Here is a 22,055-nt window from a genome sequence, read left to right on the forward strand (position 1 = left end):
TTGATGCTGAAAGGAACCCCACATTGTCTGAACATCGACCCTGAACTGGCCCTATCTCAATCGCCCCCAGCACAATAAACATTGTATGGTAGCAGCTGACTATATGCCTTAATTCCCATGTGCTTTGTTAGCCGACACGGTTGAAGCCGCTGGGTGTTATCTTGGTAACAAAGTACTACTAGTTCCGCTCCGTGACCATCAGCTGTCACACACAACAAAATATCGCAGGAGATCTGGATCACTGGACGAGAGACCAGAGAACACCGATGGACAAGGAAACCGTCACGGCGTCACGTCTCGGCCGGGCTTACTGGGACCCCTGGCGCGTGCTGTGCTAGTGTGCTGCCTAGCTCCATATGCAACCGAGCGACCGAACGGCAATGGCGCTGTCGCTCGCGCGGGCCATCGCACACAGTATGCCGTTTTCTGGCCCCCCATCGACGCACCAGACCAGCGCGAGCGTGCGAGCGATCCTGTCTCGTCGGCGGCAGCCGGCAGCTGGGTCGCCTGCCCGCGGGGTTTGCCGCGTGTGCCAGGGTTTGCTACTTTGCCGGTGGAGCAGAACGCACGGCACACGCAGACGCGCGAGGCGCGCGGCCAATCAATCGGGCTGTCTGGAGCAAGCTAGCACGCGTGCATGCCCGCCCTCGCGGCCGATCGATCGTGCAAGACGTCGTCCCGGCCGGCACAGGTAGCACCGGGATCTTGGGGCTTGTCTCCGCGGGTCGGGACGGGACGCACCGCGCTCGTGTGTCCCTTGGGTGATCGATCGATCGATACGTCGGCTTTTCTTTTTCTCCATCGAAGTCAATCTCTGGCAGAGGCTTTGCAGGTAGCTGCCGCGCCTTTTCTGGCTGGCCGTGTTCCAACATGCGTTTGTTGTTACGAACACACCATACAAGGCATAAACAAAACGGAAAAGTGTGTCTGTTTGGAAGCGTGGATGTGTACCTGCATGCTGCCCCCCCCCCCCCCCCCCCCCCCCCCCCATGCTTTGAACTTCGACACGACTCACGAGTGTGTAATGGGATCGGAGCAGGAGTTTTTGTCGAATTCACTTGTGTGTGAGAACGGTTTTGGTCAGGGAAGACGACGCGTGTACCCGGAAAACCGCATAAAGTCTGTGGGAGCTAGGGAGAGGTGCGGCGGCCGAGCTTGAAATTTTACGTGCGTGAGTGCGTGACGAAGTCGACGTTGCGGCGTAGGCGTTCGTAACTCGTAAGCAGGTGAAAGCACGCCATGGGCCGTGTCGGTCAGATAAAAGGCCTCTCAGCGGCGAGGGGCAATCGTCAGGCCGGTATACGCGATCTTGTTTGGGCTTTCTACGGGCCTCTCACCTAGTCTGCATCGGCGACTCCTCCGTCTGGTAGCGCCGGCCCACGCACGAGCCGACGAGCAGTACGATTTCCACCAGGTGACACGGGTAAGGCCTTGATCGCGTTAGTCGTACCTCGTCGGCACGACTACCAGGTGACACGAGCCGACGCACGAGCCCATCGGCCCTTTCGACGACCTCGGTTCGTTAGCCGTAGCTCGTCGTGACGCCTGGGGACTCGTCTCTTATCTAAACCGTCGCGTCAATTTAATAAGTTTGGAGAAGATTGAACGCCATCAACAAGGGATAAAATGATCATGCACCTTCCCATCTTCTCGGTGAGTACTAGTACTATATATTCTGCTTGCTCCCCGAGCCGAGCCGCGACGCCACCGCTACCACAGGTCCACAGCCATGGCTAACACGATCAGGATCCAGTGCCGCGCGTCCGACGAGCTCAGCCTCACCCTCGTCAACGGCGAGGTCATCCTCACCAGAGCCGACCCACGCGACGACCGCCAGGCAAGGCCTTCTAGCTCCTTTACTTCGATTCCGCGTGACCACGTCCCCGTACCTCTCCTGTCGAAGCCATGCTCCCTTCTGCCAGTACGCAGCCAGCATCTTTCATGTGTTGCACCCTTGCGTGATCTAGGTTTGGTACAAGAACGTGACGTACAGTGCGGGGCTCAAGGATGAGGCCGGCCGTCCGGCATTCGCGCTCGTCAACAAAGCCATCGGCTACGCGCTGAAGCACTCGTTCGGTTACAATCACCCCGTAAGCCACTGCCAGTCTACCACAACTCCCCGTTGCCGTCTCTTCGTAAGATATATTGCAAATACCGTCAGTTGCTACACGTGCATTTTTTTCCTCTCTCCCATCAGGTACGAGCCGTCAAGTTCGAGCCCTGTTACCTGGACGAGTCAGTCCTGTGGACTGAGAGTGAGAGCCACGACGTGCGCGTCGGCTTCCGGCGTATCCACATGATCAACAACGCCGACTACATCTTCGACGCCGAGGACCCCAAGTGCGACGGCGCGCGCGACGGCACGCGGCTCATCCTGTTCCGGTGGCACGGCGGCGACAACCAGCTCTGGCGGATGGCCCCGTGCACCGAGCAAGCGCCAGATCACGGGCCACCCGTCCGCGTCGTCTGCCAGAGGGACAAGAACTTGTGCCTCACTGTCCGAGACGGCGCGGTCGAGCTCGCCCGCGTGGACCGTGAGGACCCCAAACAGGTATACCAGTCGCTATATATGCTTTGCCTCGCAGATCATCAGCTTATTATTTAACTTGTCAATGCCGTCGACGTCGACGTTTCTCGATCGGCAGCAATGGATCGTGAGCTTCCGGAACACCGGGCGAGTGACGGACGGGGAAGGACACCGGTCGTTTGCCCTCGTGAACAGGTCCACCGGGAAGGCGATGAAGCGCTCCGGTGACAAAGAGCCGGTACGCCTCGGTCGTCTGCCCACTGTTTCTTGTTCATTCTGCGCGATGTGGCCGGGCGTCTCCTTGACTCCCTGAACGTGAACGGTTGCAGGTTGAACTCGTCGGCCACAGCCCGGACTCGGTGGACGTGGCGCTGCTCTGGACTCGTAGCGACGACCTCAGCGGGGGATTCCACTGCCTTCGCACCGTCCGCGACGTTGATCTCGTCCTTGACGCGGCGGAAGGCGTGCCCGGATCCGGCAAGGCGCAAGACGGGACGCCAATTACTGTGTTCCCTTGGAATGGCGGATCCAACAAGAAGTGGGCAATGTTTCCTCTGCACTGACCATGGCAGGGATCTCAAAACAAGTTTAGACCTCAGTCGAGTGATAGTGAAATGAGTTTGCGTTTGGAATAGTTGTTAGGAATCTGGACAGCTTAAGGTCAAAATGCAGAGGGGATAGTTGTATCAGCATAACGTCATTCGCTTTAAAATATAAGTCAAATTTTATCTGTTTAGGACAAACTTTAAATATTACTCAGTTAATGTGTCACTTATATAAATCAAAGGTATAATCATAAGAAAGTACCTTCTGAATACAAATCAATAAATTATTACTCTATCAATATAGTACTTATGCGATATAAAAATATTATAAATAATAAAATACTTTTAAAATGAATTTAATAACAATAATTTTGTGAAGCAAAATTATATTCGTACTCCATCTTACCTCCGTAGAGGGAAGAACTAAGACCTTCATTTATTTTATTTATACACATCCTAATTAATAAAACATAACATCCAAGAAAATTATTAATATCCATAATCATGCTTTCTAAATTTAAACAATGCAACACAAGGGATATGCAATAATTGTTGAACTTTATAAAACCAATTAATGGTGGTTTTAAATCTAGAAAATTATACATCAGATAAAAATAAATTTTGTTTGAATTTTGATTATTTGAATTATTTTGTCAAAACATCATATTTTAAATAATTCCCATTTAAGATGCACGTTCATATAACTTTGAGGATTTGAAATTACCTTTTACACACACTAATTTTAATTTGAAAAAGAAGATAATCATCTTTAAAATTAAATATAATTCAAATTTATAGTATGTAAATATATTGAAATTTTAATTCAAAATAGGTTCAATTTTTATTTAATTGAATTATGAATTTGAATATCCAATTAAGGAAACAGTTATGCATTCCTTACGAGTATAAAACAACTACCCTACATAGCATTTAAATTAAAATAAATGATGTTTTACCACCCATGAGGTAAAAGTAACTGTAGCCCTTGCATGAATGGACAATGTATGGTGTAAAATAATTTGTTGTACCTTAAAATAATCCAACAAAATAAACTATATAAAAATTGGAGCTGTTTTGCTTCTTCAATGGGAGCAATATGCCTATTCTTTTCTTTTCTATTTTGCATTTCAATTAATGTGACTAGGGACGAAAACTGTTTGGAAACGGACCGAAACCACCTTTACCGTTTTCATTTTCATATTTTTTTCTTATTCGGAATCAAAATCGGAAACCTCGGATACGAAAACGGAATCGAATATTATCGAATATGAAAACGGGACGAATTCGAATCAGAGCGGATACGGTAACGGAATTTATCGCAATATAAAAACTCTCATACCGAGATTTCATTTTTTTGAAAACAGTAGATCAAAATTTTCAAATATTAGCAACTAACCATGCCATTTTTTATTATTACAACTTAGTTCATAAGTCAATTTGTTAATGATGGTCTAAATACCAAATAAAGGATATAATTTATAAATTATTGTTGTAAAGTGCAAATCACATGTTATAAAAGTTCACTATCATATTATGAAATAAAGTGTGCATCATACAAGTTGTTACAAAATAAAGTGTTTGTATATATGTTTTGATTAAGGACTTAAGGCTAGCTGAAGGGGGTGAGCCAGTTGGGTTGATATTGTGAATTTATGTCATATAGGTCTGCAGAAAAATTTCGAAAAAAATTCTGGAAAGTTTTCGACCGGTTCCGATTTCCGACGGATAGTGCCCTTCCCGTTTCCGTTTCCAAGAAAAAATTCCGAATCCATTTCCATTTCTGATAAATTCCGAAAAAATTTGACCGATAATTTCCGTTTTCGAAAACTGGTCCAGAATCCGAAAAGATTCCGAACAGTTTTCTTCTCTAGATGTGACTAGGTGCATCTTAGAGGAAGCTTTATTATGATCCCCGAAATATTTAGTATGGCTATGTGCTCTAAGCGCCCAACATGATCGAATCCAGGCGGGTGAATGGTTGGGAATGTTTTATATTACATGTTTGTTGATATGATGCATTTATTAGGGTGCCATTGTGGAGTTTAACCGTCTGCCCATCTGCTTAAACTTAACAAACTTGGGTATACTAAATTCTGAAAGTCTGTAACTTATCTGATAAATTAAAGAGGCAATTAGCTCGGTTACATAATAATACTAGCCAGTTGGCCTAGCGACACCGATCTAAGAGAATTTTAAAGCCTCTTTTGTTCGTTGTTACGTGTATAAGGTAGCTAATCAAGTGTCTCTTGACTTGCTCAAACGTTATTTAAGCAGGCTGTGTTGGTAGCCTGAAACTTGTCAAAAGAAAGAAACAGCGTTGCAGCCTTGATGATTTTATCGTGAAGTTGAACTCTACAGTTAACGCAACGCACGTGGATTACCCCTTATAGATCAGCACTTTATATATATATATATATATATATATATATATATATGACCAATTACCGACACTGTCTTTTCGCTCATGCTTATGAGCCAAAACTTGAACTTTTAATCTTAAATTAAAGATGATTTTAATGTTTTTTCACTAAAAAGTTTATTTTTCCAGTTTTGACTTTTAAATCACTAAGTAAACATATATAAAAGTATTATTTATAAATTATTTTATGTTTAAATATATACCCGAAACAATCACCTCTGAGCTTGTTGCTCAGTTGCTCGTCAGTCAATAAATCCTTGCGGAGATAATATCGTTTTTCTGGGATTACGGAATCAATATCTGAAACCATCGTAAGACAAACAAGGGTCCGTATCCGCAAGTGTGTTCCTGCAGTCTTGTAGAATCAAGAGTGCCACTTTCTGAAAATGTACAGTTAACTCCTGTATGATTTCACTTCTGTATGATTTCCTTTCCGTATAAATCAACAAAATTTGGCAGGCGGATACACAGCATGGGTTACAAGAAAGAACCTATCCTTTGGATAGCCGACAAGGTAGCAAGCAGCAAGAAATGTGCTTACTACAGAAAGAATTGCCTAGTATACACACAGTAAAAAGAACCAAAGAAAAGTGTAGAGCTATCCTATCTGAATGAACAAAAAGATCACTATGTGGACCCTAACCTAAGCTCGAGCCATTGTACTCATCTGAACTTCTGGATGAGTAACATCATGAGAATCTTGATATTTCTCCATTTCTCTCGCAATCTGAATATCGTTGGGAAGGAAATGCTCCCTTATGGCCTTGGCGACAAAATGAGGAATCATTCCAACCACAATTACCGCGAGCAGCAATGCCCAAAACAATCCAGTTCCCATCACCTTGTATATTGCCCTGTCATACAAATGCATGGTCAGCAACGAGGTATTGTTCTTCCCGAAAAAAAAAATACCAACAAATAGTATGAAAGAGCGCCATACCAGAAACCAGGCAATATTGGTATGGAGTCTATGACCATGACACAAATCAGCGTTGCGACTATACTGCCCCATATTGCTGCATGCGTGATCCAGTTCCATCTGATAACATCCATTGCAAGGTGAATGTTCACAAGAATGACAACAGCCAGTGTCCAGAGGTCTCCCAGGCTGGCACTGTCAATTGTACTCTTTCTGTATGCAAGGTAAGGGATAAAGAAAATTGCGAGGCTCTGCCAGATGGAGTCGATCATGAAAAATATGAACAGCCTTAGGTTGTAACTCTCCTCACGCTGTCCCGCACCATAGAGTTGGGGGTATTTCAACAATGTCCTCCGACTCAAATCCTTGTCAAGAATCGCAACAACAATAGTTGGGACAGCAGTATAGATCACAGAATATAACACACTGCTCCACTCAGTTATTGCTGTTGTCAAGGTGAAACCAGTGTGAAGCACATACCTGCAGTAGTTAAGGAGTTTATTTTTGACTCTTAACGCAGGTGAGCAAACATAGCAAAGATTGGAGTGCACTTACCAAAAAAGCACGAATACAAAAGTAGCATTTCTGTAGAAGTTGTATAAGATCATGTAGCCCATCCTCTGGTAGTTCCAATGACCATGAACCAACAACAAGGGAACTAAAAATCTGAATTGTCCCATGGCAAAATCTGATGCCATAACAGCTTGCCTGCCTTCTTGCCCACTGATGCCAATGCCAACATCAGCCATTTGAATCATGGATACATCATTTGCACCTGGAAAGGGTACTTCTTTTCAGATTGAAAAAAATGTAGTAAAATCAAATAATTCCTGAATAGCTGAAAAAGAAACTGTACCATCTCCAATAGCCAAAGTCATGTCACTTGTCCGCTTCTTTATTAGATCGACAATTCCAGCCTTCTGTAGGGGAGCAACCCGACAACATAGAACAACATCGCAAGCTATTGCCACTTCAAAAAGCTACAAAATTGATAATTCATGAGTATCTGATTATGATGGAATTCACTGGGATGATTCAGAAACAGTATATGATTGATTACCTTCTCTTCGCGTTCTGTGTCAAAAATGTAGACAAGGCTGTTACCATCAATGATCAAAGCAAGGGGAACTCTAGCTTGTGAGTCCGTTGATAATGACCGGAGTTTCTTAACCATTGAAATTGCATCGTCTAGACTCTTTCCGCATGATTCTCTCGAGTTACTGTTGATTACAATCTGCGTCATCTCCCTTGTCAAAAGTTTACAGGAAAACCCAATGGAGATTGCAGTTTCCTGCTTGTCACCAGTTAGGACCCAAACCTTAATCCCAGCTTCCCTCAGTTTTTCAATTGCCTCGGGTACACCATCTTGCAGCTTATCCTCAATACCAGAGGCTCCCAATAACCGCAGGTTTCGTTCGATGTTGGCAGCCACACCACGGAGTAAGCCTCCTCTTCCTAGTAGTGCAGTACTAGCCTTCTCATAGGCCATTTGCCACTCCTGAAACTCTTCTTGGCTAAGTTCCCTCATACCGATAACAAGCGTTCGCAGCCCCAATGAGGAATATGCATGGAGATGCTTCTCGGTTGAATGATTAATATCTGGATTCATTGTTTTGTCAATGACTCCAAACATCGAATTATCTGCACCCTTTACAAACAGCTTGACAGTCTTATCAGGACAACCAATTATAACAGACATCCTCTTTCGGTCACTGTCGAACTCATGAAGTCCAAGAACATCAAATCTGCACATGAAGGTCCCATAAAGAAAATTAAGTAAAATTCATAACCCAATGTTTATCAGAACAGAAAATTACAGTGTGCAAAAAGATACTAGAGCAAAATGGAGCAGCACTGCAGCAACGAGCGCCTTGTCTGACAGTCAACTAAAGTAAAGCAATTCCTACAGTTATTCAGTTACTGAGCCACCACAAATAGCATGGTCACTTACGCACAGCAAACAAAAAAGAGGATGCAAGCAACGCAAGAAACAGCCACAAACCAACAAAGTTTCAACTAATAACAGACAGGAGCCAACAGCGAAATGTCCTACCAATACCACGAGAGTAAAAAACCGCACGCCCCTCTGTCCCTATTCCTCTATGCTGCTAATCTCAGTGGAGCACAACCGAAAGCGCCAAACAAGTGCAAACATTTTTAATCGCCAACAAGGGTGTGTCTCGATCTATACCTCTGCTTCTCACCAAGGACATCAATGACAATGTGGCCGGAGGTTCGTTCAACTAGCACAAAACCGTACGCTGCGGCAGCGGAAACCAGCGCCTGCTCGTCCGGCGACTCGCCCTGGTAGTCCACGACCTTCTTCTTCGGGTCCAGGCCATCAAGAACCAGAGGAACAATGGTGTTGCACGTTGCCAGCGCAAGGAAGAACTCCCGTGCGTACCTTCCTTGCTCTGTCTCGCCCCCATTCCTCAGCAGCTCCACGATCTCGCTGTCGATGCTCACCGCCATCTTGGGCGCCCAAATCCGGTCGCCCTCTGCCATGAATCAGAAGCTATCAGCTCCCCCATCCATGGCTCCCGCCCCGAATGGAAAGAATTCAGGATAAGAGAGGAGAAATCTAGTCCTACCACCAACAGGCTGCTGCCGCGCGACGTCGCTGTAATCGACGCCCTGGATGCTGGCACACCGGAACTCCATCTTATTCTGGGTGAGCGTGCCGGTCTTGTCGGAGAAGACGCACTTGACCTGGCCTAGGTCCTCGTTGATGTTGAGAGACCTACACTGGAACCTCGAGTTGGAGGACGCGTCGTACAGGTTCGTGTCCCGGATCATGAAATAGGCCTGACCGAGCCTGACAAGCTCCATGGAGATGTAGAGCGAGATGGGTATCATGATCTGGAACACGATGACCGCCATGAGGAAGACGAACACGATCTGGGCCGCGATGCCGTAGTAGTTGTAGTTCCCGTTCGTGTCGTGACTCACATAGTCCTTCTTGTGGAAGAACTGCGCCAGCTCGAGCTCGGCCTTGTGGGTGCGCAACCACACGCCCGAGAGCGCGGCCACGAGCGAGCAGAGCGCGACGAGGATGGCGGAGAGGAAGAGCGTCTCGCGATTCATCTGCGTCTCGAGGCGGCTGCGCTTGGTCGGGGAGCCGGCGTTGTTCAGCATCGCCTTGGTCTCGCGCCCCGCGTACACCACCACGCCGATGGCCCAGGTCGTGTTCTTGAGCTCGCAGCCGCGCAGCACGATGTTGGACGGACCAAGCGGTATCCGGCGGCTCTCCCCTTCGAGCTCGAGGTTGGCCTGGAATCCGTAGATGTTGCGATTCGGGCGCTCACAGCGGATGACGGCGCCGGTGAGCTGCTCGGGCGGCGTGGTCAAAGTCTCTTGTTTCGCGTAGCGCGTCTTGAGGTTTGACTCGCCGTCAAGGTTGAGCGTCTGCACGTAGGCGACGCCGGTGGGGTCGCTGGTAGCGAGGAGGACCATGTCCGCCGGGAGGGACTCGTCGGAGTAGACGCGCACCACGTCGCCGACGCGGACGTGCTTCCACTTGGTCGGGGCGAACTGGGTGCCCGCGCCAGGGGAGAGCACGGCGGCGAGGCGGCTGTTCTCGGCGCGGTCAGAGCGGTGCCGCCGCCAGTCCTCGTACGCGTCCTTGACGGCCGTGACGATGAGGACGAACGCGAGCGGCATGACCGACGCGCCGCGCCCGAACACGGCGAGCTGGGGGAGCTGGTTGAGCACGGCGATGACGAGGAAGTAGACGTACGCGAGGCGGTGGAACTGCTCGAACAGGTTGCGCGGCAGGAACGTGAGCGGCGAGTACTTGGCCGTCCGCACGGCGTTCCCGGCGAACTCCATCCTCTCGTCGGTGCGCTCGGCGTCCCCCACCCGCACCACCCGCGCGTCCTCGTCGCCGAGCTCCTTCTGCGACGCCGACATGTGCCGCGACGACCCGTGGTGGTGGTCCTCGGCCATACCGGGCGGGCCGGCGCGCGTCGACCGCTGGCCCACTGCCTCAAACCCAGAACCACGAATCGCCGCTCGCGTTCCCGGCCATGGCGACCCCGCCGCGCCCCTCGACGCCAAATCCCAACCGCCGGATCGGAGGGAGCACGGGGAGCCCGATCAGGGTCAAGAAACAGGGGAGGGAACGGAAGGGGAGGAGACGAGAACGAGTTGGGCTTTGGCAACCACGACGAACCAAGCGGGAGGGGGGTGGTTGGGTCGAAGTGGACGCCTGGAAGTAACTAATGCAAGCGATGCATTAAAAGTTTGGCTACCAGAGGAGAAAAAAGGCCAAATTTTTATCCCAGGTGCAGAAGATGAACAAGAGCAGCAGCAAGCAAGGGGAGAGAGAGAGCTAGAACTAGAAGAGGATGAGATGGTTTGGTCATGGCGCTTAAAATCTGGCAGAGTGGAGTCGGTGAGGACAAAACAAACGCACCGTTTGTATGAGCATGGACCTTGGACTTGTACGTTGGGCTCTTGCTCTTGCTTGTATGTGTTTCTTCCTGGCCGTGATTGTTTAGTTTTTTAATAAAATAAAATATATTTATAAATAAAAAATATAAATAAGTATGTATATGTCTTTATCGATTTAAAAGTTAAATTTTAAAAATAAACTACAGTAAACAAACTCTAAAATTAATTTCGAGTTTAAAGTTAAAAAATTAAATTTTAATTTAGTATAAGCAAAAAACAAAAATACAGGATGGTTGTGCTTTATGTCGTAAGGAATCCAAATTATTCCATTGTAATAGTCGTTGGGTGAGGCATGATGCGAGATGAGAAGGTCTACGGATTGGATTAGGACGAGTTATTATGAATATGTATGTGTTTGATGCTCTGCCCTGCTGGAAGCTTCTAATCGATTCGTAGCGCTGGTTGGGCTTACAGAGGGAGACAAGGGAATGAGGCTAACAGAGACTGAATTCTTTAGTGATTTATCCTACGAAGTTGAGTTAATTTTAGGGGCGGCTTAATAATTGGCTGTCATCGAGTTCTGGCAGGAGTACATCTGGACATGGTGGTGCGGGTCAAGAACGGACGGACGGACGGGAACGTGCCGTGCAAAGTGGACGGACGGTGGAGGGCGGCATGGTGGTACTTGGGTTTTAGCCGGCCGGCTTTGCTCTTTTGGCGGATATCTTGAAGCTTCCAAAAGGCCAAGCGGGTCGCAGACGATCAGACGATGGTTCTTTTGGCCACTGACAGTTTTGGTGGGGCCTCCAATAGAGTTTATCTTCTATCTAGTTGAAACGATGATTGTTTGGTTTTTTTAAAAAGTCAAACAGTATGTTAAAATTAAATTATAAATAATTTATAAATAGTTTTTTTATATGTCCTTAGCAGTTTAGAACTTAAGGTTAGAAAATAAATTATTATGAAAAAAATCAGAATCAACTATAATTTAAAGTTAGAAATTTAAATTTTGATCTATAAGTAGAAACGAAAATATTAGAGTGAAAAATTGTGCTAATTATAAGGCGGTGTTTCGTTTAACTGATTTATCTATCTTGATCACGTTGTTTAAACGGTTAAACATTGTGTTTAAAAAACATTTCTACACAAATAGCTTATACTTAATTTATGGTGTTCTAGTGGCCATTTCATTTTGCATGCACCTTATAAGATTGATCTAACATTTGTTTTGAAGACGGCCTAAATTATGTACTTATATATATATATATATATATATATATATATATATATATATATATATATATATATATATATATATATATAATCAAATACTGCAAAGAAATTATGAAAGAAAAAACTTAAAGGTAGGTTTCAAGTTTTTTTTTCCAGTTTATAAGCTGAATAACAACTTTGTGTGGTTGTTTGTTTGTTGTCGGTCGTTCAAGAAGCGGTGTATGGGTCTAGGGACGAATACTGTAGGAGCATTATCTATCTATCCACTGTGTTTTTTATCTCTATTTGCGCCTAAGCTATTTAAGCCTTACGATTCCTCTTTCTCTATATAACTTCTCTTAATGTTTTTTTAAATATATTTCAGTTTTTTTAGTTTTCTAGGTGGGGCTAGGGACTTGAAGCCATGCTGAAAATAGAGGGTTTGAAATCTGTCCAATGTATTGATTTGTTTTCCTTTTTATAATGACTTTGAGTTTCTAATCCCAACCAAATATCCGAAAGACTTGAATAGTAGAATTCAAAAGGCACTTTCGCATTACTTGCACGGCAATCACTAAACACCATCTCTGACCTATTGACTTCCGCTCCGCCAAGACTAACCACCCCTTTCAGCGTTTCAATTCGAATCAAGGCAATCCAATACTACTAACATTTTTCAATCACGCCAAACTAACAAGTGGGGGGTGTTTAATATTATAAAACATGACGATTTTTTTAGCCCGGTAGAATCTTTGGCACGAAGGTAACTACTCTGCTCCAGGATGACTGTGCAGGGGTAAATAATCATTCGATAAGCCGCCGGTCAACGCCATCATAATCTAATTACTGTCCTACGCAGAGTTGACATTGAGCTAACTTCCCCTGAAACATCGACGAGCCATCGCCCATCGGCCGTGTCCTTCTAGAAGCTCACGCGGGTGACGACACTGCGTGCGCCATGCCACTATAGTAGCATGCTGGCAGAAGCATGTTAAGCTGTTCTAGGATACGCAACGCGGACGTGCGAGCTCTGTTTATACTTAGTCAGAGTCATTAGTTCTGTATTACTGTATACTTCACCTTATATCTTTAAAATAAATAATATTCCTACATTTAGAAATTCGGCCCAAAATCAACTTCGGTTGCTAAACGCGGAAACGATTATTATATAATATCGAATCATGACCACGATATAGAGACACAATATTTATTAATGAGGTTCGGACCCGCCTACTCTTCGAAACGCTGATTACAAGCCACACATATTCGACACAAACTCTAACTTATACCACCAAACTCTACTAATTCATATTTTGTTAATATCACTTATCTCTCAATATTCTCAACATATGAATGTGATTCGAATATGGTTAAAAATTATATCTTATACATTATTGTGTTTCTTTTTATTTACGTTCTTATCAACTAATATTTAATTCTTGGGCAACGCTTCGGTACATATTACTTGATAGTAGTACCAGTAGAACTAATCTCGTCTATTGATTTAAAAGGGTATTTTTATTCTTTGATTAATATTTTATTTGTATTTATTATTTTCTATCACATTATGCACGGATAAAAAAATCCAGCAAAGCCTACTTACTATCACGGTAAAAAAGACGATATTATTCTCTCAGAATTCTACTACACCTAAAATTGTTAGTAGTATAATTTAATCACAACCGCTCAATAAATTAGATTAGCGGTCTGAATTAAATTATACCATAAATAATATGCACGGGTCAGCCTCTTAATTCTTTATTATATATATATATAAATTTGTGAATAGCACTGAGTGGCTGACGCTCGCCGGACATAGCGCAGAGCCGGAAATGCTTCGAATTGGTACCATTCGATTTGGAGCTGAAACCCCTGGAAAAGATGGTCGAACGGGAGGCGCTTGTCCCTGAAAGCCAGACGCAGGGCGTGGCCGGGTGACCCACGCCATGTCGCACAGTGGATTTGACTGGAAGAATCCATTTCGATATAAAGAAAAAAGAAATAGTATTTTATGCTTGGATTTGATCTGTCCTTGCAGGAGGAGTACTCGATCGAGGGCTAGCTAGTAGTAGGTAGCTAGGGGAAGACAACTAGACAAGGGTACTCTTTTTTAAAAAAAATATTTCAATAATAGAGTGAATAGTTTGGTTCCCTTAAGAAAAAATAAATACTGATATATTTTAGAGCGGATAATCTTAATTTATACTACTATATAAATATGAATTTTTTCTTATACCTAAATACAAATATAACATGGAAGTATGGTTATTTTGAATAAATATAGATATGAATATGGATATATACGGTTATGTTATTATAAGGACATCCACTAAATATATATCTATTTCTTTTGGTTAGCTAAACTAATCTAATTTTCTTAACTTTCTAATAGACAACACTAATACATTTTATTAACATTATTTAAAGCTAAATGTGTAAATTAAATTAGACATGTATTTATATAGAATTAGCTAACTATACGAGAATACTTTTATCTCTGTAAGCAATTTGAGAGAATATCCTGTTGCGACAAATATATATGTTCTTCCTCGTGTTCTATCTTATTCCATCCTTATTTGTATTCAAGAATTTATATTTAATTTTCATCTGAGTTGTTCGTATCCGTCTAATCACACCATATGATACCGAATGCACAAACCTGACCGGGATCATCAGCTTGGTGCTTCCATGGTGCTTTTTGTGGTTCCAGGAAAAGGCCGCATAAACCGTCCATTTCTAGGCTCCGAACCAACTGTTTGACCATGAATGTCACAATGCACTACTCGCATCGAACAATTTTGCTGGGTCAATTTTGGTTATTGTGAATGAGGTTTCTTGCCCATGAAGCTGTACTTATACTTATATTTATAAACTAAAATTTAAAATTTTCAACCATAAATTTAAAGTTAATTTTAGATTTTTTTCACTAAAGTTTATTTCTTATCCTTGGATTGTAGATCACTATGAATACATATATGAAATTCTATATTCACAAATTATTTTTCGTTTGCAAATGTATAGTTAATTTTTTTAACGGAAAAACCAAGCCATCATCCCCTCAATTAAAAAAAAGATGAGGTTAAGGGATATCTTCGCTGTATAGAATTGACTAATTGCGTGGTACTAGAAGACAATCATATAATCAAGGAGGATATGATCAAGGAAAGGATCGGTTAGAATCATGTGGTGGGGTCGAACCAAGATTGATTAGTTCGGGGTCAAACCCGTTAAACTATTGGCCGCCGGACTAACGAACCAAGGTGCGGGAAAAAGATAGGCCTACTACACGTGCTAACCTGCACCCCAAATTAACACACGCAAAAAGTGCCTTCTTATTAAATCAACCAGAAGCACCTGCTAACTTAATCTTCTAACGATGTGTTTTTCACCATGGTTTGATCTTCCTAAATAAACCAAAAGGATCAGATTTCTAAGATGACACGGGCAAAAGCAAAAATACCTAACATGCTAATGTGCCGCGTGGAAAATAGAAGACGAGAGGCGGTGAAAACCCCCCACTCCATGTGCTCCGTTCTACACGGCACGCTAATGCCCACCACTACATGCATGGGGGACGGTAACAAGGACGACCCCGTGTTGGCTTGGACCTGTCGCAGCCGCGCCGCGCGACCGTGAAACAAACGCGCCGCGCACGGCGAAAACAGCAAACGCGCGAGCCACCCCAACCGGGCAACCCGCGGCGTGGCGCGCCGGGTCCGAGACCGAGAGCGAGGCACGCAGGCAGGTGGGTCTCGCTCTCGCGAGTCGCGACGCTCCCGTGTCCAGGGAGGTTGATGTGGGAAGTTTCGGAGGCCGCCTCTCCTCTCCTCTCCTCGGTGGCACCGCCCGGTTTGGCGGCCGGCTGGACACGCGGCCCGCCGTTGTGCTGCTTGTGCAGCACGGGAGGATCCTGGCCGTCCGGGCCACTGCTGACAGCCAGCATTGGTCAAATGGCCGCTTTTTTTTTTCTCCCCGTTTTTTTGAAAAAATAGTATCACGTGGAAAAGAAAAAAAAACAGATAGAAACATGAGGTGATTGTGAAAAGTCAATCGTCGTACTTATAAATAAATAATAGTTTATAAATAAAACTTGTATAGACATAGTGAAAGATGAGAGCGATAAGGAGGATGTACAAGGCTCCTCTTATTATCTTTTGGCTTTTACAATGAAAAAGTCAAACAACATATTTACAAATATAAAATAATTGGTAAATAAAACTTTTATATGTGTTTATAGTATCTAAAATCAAGACTAAAAAATAATGTATAATATAAAACTTAAAATTAACTCTAAAATTAAGATTATAAATTTAAATTTTGTATACTAATTAGAAGCAAAAAGACTAGGGTACGCCTTTCCAAGAACTGTGCTTGCTCGTCCGTGGGCCCGTCCATCGCAGTGCTAGATTGACCCATTCAGAATTTGTGGATTTAGTATTATTAGAATCGTTGTTATAGTTAAATCGTGTACAATATCAGGGTTATGATTCTTCTACGAAGATACGGCTAGCATCGCCATCGGCTCCGTTCAGAATTTGCGATTCTTTTAGAGTATTGGTTATTATTTAAAATGTGTGGCACCGGTGGCATGATTTCTGCAATGACGTTACGCCGCTAGTACCACCCCCGGCGATCTTCTCACAGATTAAACAAAAGACGTAGAAAATCCTCTCGTATTTGACTTTCTGATAGAGGGACATAGCTGAAAGCAAGATACGTGCACTGTGCACATGTGGATGCCACATGAATCCCGTGTGTTTTGGGCGGCCGGGCCCACGTGTAAGCCAGAGGTGTGCACCCTCGTCGCTACCGCTCATACCCTTGGACAACGTGACAAGTACTCCAACTCGCATTGATTAAAGTCTTTTGTATTTGCCTAACTCTTGTCCTTCTAGATGGTTCGTACAATTTCATTTTCATAATGACAGATTCTCTCGTTTCCATATCGGAATTTATTGTTGATGTTAGCCTACTGCAAAATCCTCGTGAAATTTTTTGCTAATACATAAACGTTTGCGTTTATACTGTGTTTAAATAGTTAAAAAGGTCTCGGAATTTTGCTACGATCTGGGAACATTCCGATAGCTTTCATCGTTGGTAGGTCAGGGTGATTAAAAGTCCATTTGCTGAATATTCTTCGAGGTTTTCCTTGGAAGCAACCGAAGATAGGATAAGATGTAACTACAGGTTACTGATGGAAGCAGACGTTTTTGGATGTGCATTTAACCAAGCCGCCGGCCAATCATGCCCTAACTAAGCGTTCATGGCCCATGGAATTCTATTCCGTGACGGCGACGACCATGACAAACCCAATTTGTCCATAATCACGCTTAGAAAATTGAGACACTATAATATTTTGGCCTGAAAAATGGGTTGCCGTACGTGCATATATACTGTATGCAATGAACCAGGGTTAGAACCGGCAGATATGATTGGTCAAGACTCAAGAGGCCACGGTACGATACAAACTAGACACACCTAACCGGTAGTAGTACTAACTAAATAACGAGCTTATTTGTCCTGATCTGTTGTTATACTAGCAACCAGCAGCCACACATGTTTTTGACTTGTACTAGCAAGGTGGAGCAGTTGGCAGCCCGCTGTGCTGAGCAGATGCAGAACAATGCAACCATCAGCCGTCAGGGCCCAAGATTTGGTGACATTTGCGACAACTTTATCCTGATATGTTGTTTTCCCCTTGCCTCACACTCTTCACTACCATGTTGATAAACCCTACACACCCCATTATTATTATCCTAACCAACTTCTCACAGCAACAAAAAAAAGATGCCATCCTAGCTCGCTAGGAAACAAGCAAGCAATCAGAGATATCACCCAAAGCAATGCAATCCAATCAGAATCAAGCAAGGCAATTTCACCAAGAAGAAAAAAAAAGGATTAATGCAATGCAAGCAGAAGCGAGGATTTGCAGGTGATGGGGTCGTCGTCGTCCATACCTTTGCCTGTTGCCGAACACGTCGATGATGATGTGCCCGGAGGTCCGCTCGACGAGCGTGTAGCCGTACGCCGCGGCCGCGTAGACCAGCGCCTGCTCGTCGGGGGACTCGCCCTGGTACTCAACCAGCCTCCTCCTCCTCGCCGCCGCCGGGTCGCCATCGGCGGCCTCCTCCTCGTCGTCGTCCACGATGATGGGCACGATGGTGTTGCAGGTGACCAGCGTGAGGAAGAAGTCGCGGGCGGCGTCGGCCTTGGCGCCGGTGCCGTCCCTGAGCGTGGCCATCAGCTTCGGGTCCGTCTTGACCACCGTCTTGGGCCGCAGGACCACGCCGTCGTCTGCACCACGCAGAAGTACACCAGACATAATTCAGAAACAAAGATCGTTGCAGCTAAAATTTCAGATGAGTTGCAGCTGAATCGGTCAGCATTGCTGGCTTGCCCCCAGACTGAGCGCTGCCACATTTTTTTTCCCCTTTCTGATGACTGGGTTAATTAACATCAGCAGGTGTACTGCATTTTTGCCAGGTAATTGAACTACTGCGTCAGCCCTTGAAACCTGGTGATATGAGTGGTGATGATGATTCATCGTTATTGGTAGTGGAATCCCTAAAGAACGCAAGATCAATGTTGGATTAGGTGAGGATGGCATCTAGGATGGATGATCCTAACCGGAGTAAACAAGATACAGTACGAACAAGACAGTCAAATGGCAACAAAAGAATCAACATTGAGCACCGTATGTCCAAGTGCCGGGAAAAAGGGCCTTTTCTCTTCGTGGGATCAAATCATCAAAGAGGGGCGAAAAGTTTGGGCTTGGTTAGTTCCTAAAATTTTTTTAAAAAATATCACATCGAATTTTTGGACACCTAAATAAAACATTAAATATAGATAAACCAAAAACTAATTGCACAGTTATGAAATAAATCTTGAGACGAATCTTTTAGGCCTAATTAGTCCATGATTAGCCATAAGTTCTACAGTAACCAACATGTGCTACGACGGATTAATTAGCCTCAAAAGATTCGTCTCGCGGTTTCTAGGCTAGCCGTGAAATTCGTTTTTTCATTTGTGTCCAAAAACCCATTCCGACGTCCGGTAAAACATTTGACGTGACACTTCTCTCAAAAATTTTCTCAATCTAAACAACACCTTTATTGAAAAGGCTTTGACTTCGACAGTACCAAATAGTACTATGCATTGACCAATAGTATTAAGATGCCAGTGGAAGACTGCAAGGATACCAGGCGGTCTAATGATTTCACGGTCTATTCGGTTTAAAGAAACTTTAATATATAAATGTAGAAAAAAAAATAAAGAAATGGAAATGCTACATAAATTTTTCCTGTGTTTTCTCTCTTCAATAAATTGAAGGAAAGAAAATTTTCCTTTAGTTTTCATATACTTCATTTCTATAGGAATTAAATTCTTTCTTTTAATTGCAGTTATGCAAAAAAAACAACTCGTGCAGTTCTGCAAAAACCAGTTGTGCTTTGGTCCACCGGTGTGCCAATTTCTGTTCTAGGTCAGCATTGGTAGAAGCTTCAACCAGCTTACCAGCACATCAAGGTTGAGCCATTAGGGGTTTCGTCTCTGGGGATGCAACTGACAAGTGCCATTTCTACGACTAATTTTATCTGTCAGTCCAGGTGTGCTACCTAAAATGGCTAGCCGCTGTAAATCGATGACCAGTCAGCCGAGCTTAGATGGTGTTTAGATTGAGAAAATTTTTGGGAGAAGTGTCACGTTAAATGTTTGATTGGATGTCGAAAGGGGTTTTGGACACGGATGAAAAAACAAATTTCACGGCTAGTCTAAAAACCGCGAGACAAATCTTTTGAGTCTAATTAATCCGACATTAGCACATGTTGTTTACTGTAGCACTTATGACTAATTATGGATTAATTAGGCTCAAAAGATTTGTCTCAAGATTTCTTCTATAACTATGTAATTAGTTTTTTAGTTCATTTATGTTTAATGCTTTATTTAGGTGTCCAAAAATTCGATATGATGTTTTTGGAAAAAATTTTAGGAACAAGCCCTTAGCGTTGATTTCCAACCGAATAAATTGAAAGTTACTTACCGGTCACGGCATGGCCGTCCGCCGCGCCGCCGACGGTCTCGCTGAAGTCGCCGCCGTGCACGCTGGCGCACCGGAACTCCATGCGGTTCTCGGTGAGCGTGCCGGTCTTGTCGGAGAAGACGTACTTGATCTGTCCCAGGTCCTCGTTGATGTTGAGCGCCCGGCATTGGAACCTGGCCTGCGTCTTGTCGTCGAACATGTGCTTGTCCTGGACCATGAAGTAGGACTGCCCGACCCTGACGAGCTCCATGGAGATGAAGAGCGCGATGGGGATCATCACCTGGAACTGGATCACCGCCATCATGAATGTGAACGTCACCTCTGCGCCCCTGCCGTACCACTTGTAGTTGTCGACCTCGTTGGGATCGGAGAAGTCGTACTTGCGGAAGAAGGGGATGACGCCGAGCTTGTCGCGGTGATCGCTCAGCCAGATGCCGGCGAGGAGCGAGACAAGGGTGCAGAGGATGGTGAGGACGACGGCGAGCACGATGGTCTCGCGGTTCGTGTGCGTCTCCAGGCGGCTGCGTTTGGAGGGGGCGCCGGAGTTGTTGAGCATGACCTTGGTGTCCCGGCCGGTGTAGACTGCGACGCCGATTGCCCAGGCCGTGTTCTTGAGCTCGCAACCGCGGAGCATGATGTTGGATGTGCCGAGGGAGACGGCCCGGCGGCCGTCGAGGTCGACGGTGGCGAGGAAGCCGTAGATGTTGCGGTTGGGCTTCTCGCACTTGATGAGCCCGGCGAGCGCCTCCGTCGGCGTCGACATGGTCTCCTGCTTGGCGTACCGCGTCTTGAGGTTGGACTCGCCGTCGAGGTTGATGGTCTGGACGTAGGCAACGCCGGTTGGGTCGCTTGTCGACACCAGCACCATGTCGCACGGTAGTGTCTCGTTGGCCACCACGCGCACCAGGTCGCCCACCTGTATCTCCTTCCACGGCTTCGGCTGGAACACGCCGTCGACCAGCACCGACGCCGTGCGGTTGTTCTCGTTCTTGTCTGACCGGTGCCGCCGCCAGTCCTCGTACGCGTCCTTGACGGCCGTGACGCCGAGCACGAAGGCCAGTGGCAGGACGGACGCCACCGGCGAGAACACACCGAGCTGCGGCACCTGGTTAAGCGCTGCAAGGATGAGGAAGTACACGTAGGCCACCCGGTGGAACTGCTCGTAGAGGTTGCGCGGGATGAAGGTGAGGATGGAGTACTTGGTCGTCCGCACGGAGTTGTCCGGGAACCTCGCCGGCGGCGCGTTAGTGCGCGCGGCGTCGTTGATGTACACGAACCGGGCGTCCTCGTCGCGGAGGTCGCGCTGCGAGCCGGCGCGCTCGGACGCGGATCGCCTCGTGGGCAGCCGCGCGACGGCGCCCGGTGTCCGCGACCCGGCGCGCCGGAAGCTCTCGAAGGACGACGCGGTGGACTCGGCCGTGGAGCCCGACCTCATGTCGGCCGCGAACGTGACCGACGGCATGTCAGCCAAGGACCGCAGCGACCGCGACATCGCCGACCCCGACGACGGCGAGTGCCTCAGGATCGGCGACGGCACCGGGTCCGGCAGCCTGGTCGGCACGTCCATGGCTTCTTCACCCGGCGTCGCTTCCTGTGGCATGCTTGGCACTTCGCACTGGCACCTACTGGCAAGAAAGATTGGGTTTTTAGCAAGGAGGGATCATCACAAAACCTGTCGCTGCACTGAAGCTTACAAGAGAGCGCGTGGCTAAGTTTTTGGAGGGATCAATCGCTTGGTCGTCCCGAGCAGAGAGGGTGGTGAGGTTGCTGATGGCTACGCCGACGGACAGATGCCATGGCATGGAACACAGAAAAAAGGAAGTCAGTGGATGATGGCGGGTGCACCGATTGGACCGGAAGGTGTCAGCGTTTGATTTTGGCGCCGCCGCTGGCCGCGCATGGACCGAGTTCACGGGTTTAACTTCAGACACAGTTACACGGGCTGGATCGACCGCGCGAGAAGGGAATTCGTGGCTGTTTGCACGAACCAACACGGTTTGTTC

General features: G+C 45.9%; 2 protein-coding genes across 3 annotated transcripts; one reads left to right on the top strand and one right to left on the bottom strand.

The window, feature by feature from the left end:
- Window positions 1-1,729: 1,729 nt before the first annotated feature.
- On the top strand, window positions 1,730-3,263 carry LOC102710390 (ricin B-like lectin R40G2). Its single transcript, XM_040521565.1, has 5 exons — window positions 1,730-1,837; window positions 1,968-2,090; window positions 2,198-2,551; window positions 2,646-2,765; window positions 2,857-3,263. Exons 1-5 carry the CDS (start codon window positions 1,730-1,732, stop codon window positions 3,088-3,090), a joined length of 939 nt encoding a protein of 312 aa, XP_040377499.1. The 3' UTR covers window positions 3,091-3,263.
- Window positions 3,264-5,868: 2,605 nt separating this feature from the next.
- On the bottom strand, window positions 5,869-21,619 carry LOC102710681 (phospholipid-transporting ATPase 1-like). 2 transcript variants are annotated; one of them, XM_040522060.1, is made up of 7 exons: window positions 20,053-21,619; window positions 17,972-18,308; window positions 7,471-8,155; window positions 7,267-7,390; window positions 6,966-7,185; window positions 6,432-6,890; window positions 5,869-6,345 (listed from the first exon to the last, which is right to left on the bottom strand). In XM_040522060.1, exons 1-7 carry the CDS (start codon window positions 21,617-21,619, stop codon window positions 6,135-6,137), a joined length of 3,603 nt encoding a protein of 1,200 aa, XP_040377994.1. In that variant the 3' UTR covers window positions 5,869-6,134. The 2 variants fall into 2 exon arrangements, with proteins under 2 accessions (XP_040377994.1, XP_040377995.1); XM_040522061.1 differs by lacking the exons at window positions 17,972-18,308; window positions 20,053-21,619 and adding exons at window positions 8,602-8,908; window positions 9,002-10,888.
- Between the last annotated feature and the right edge of the window lie 436 nt (window positions 21,620-22,055).

This window comes from Oryza brachyantha, chromosome 3 (assembly GCF_000231095.2).
Source record: "Oryza brachyantha chromosome 3, ObraRS2, whole genome shotgun sequence".
In the NCBI taxonomy this organism is placed as follows: domain Eukaryota; kingdom Viridiplantae; phylum Streptophyta; class Magnoliopsida; order Poales; family Poaceae; genus Oryza; species Oryza brachyantha.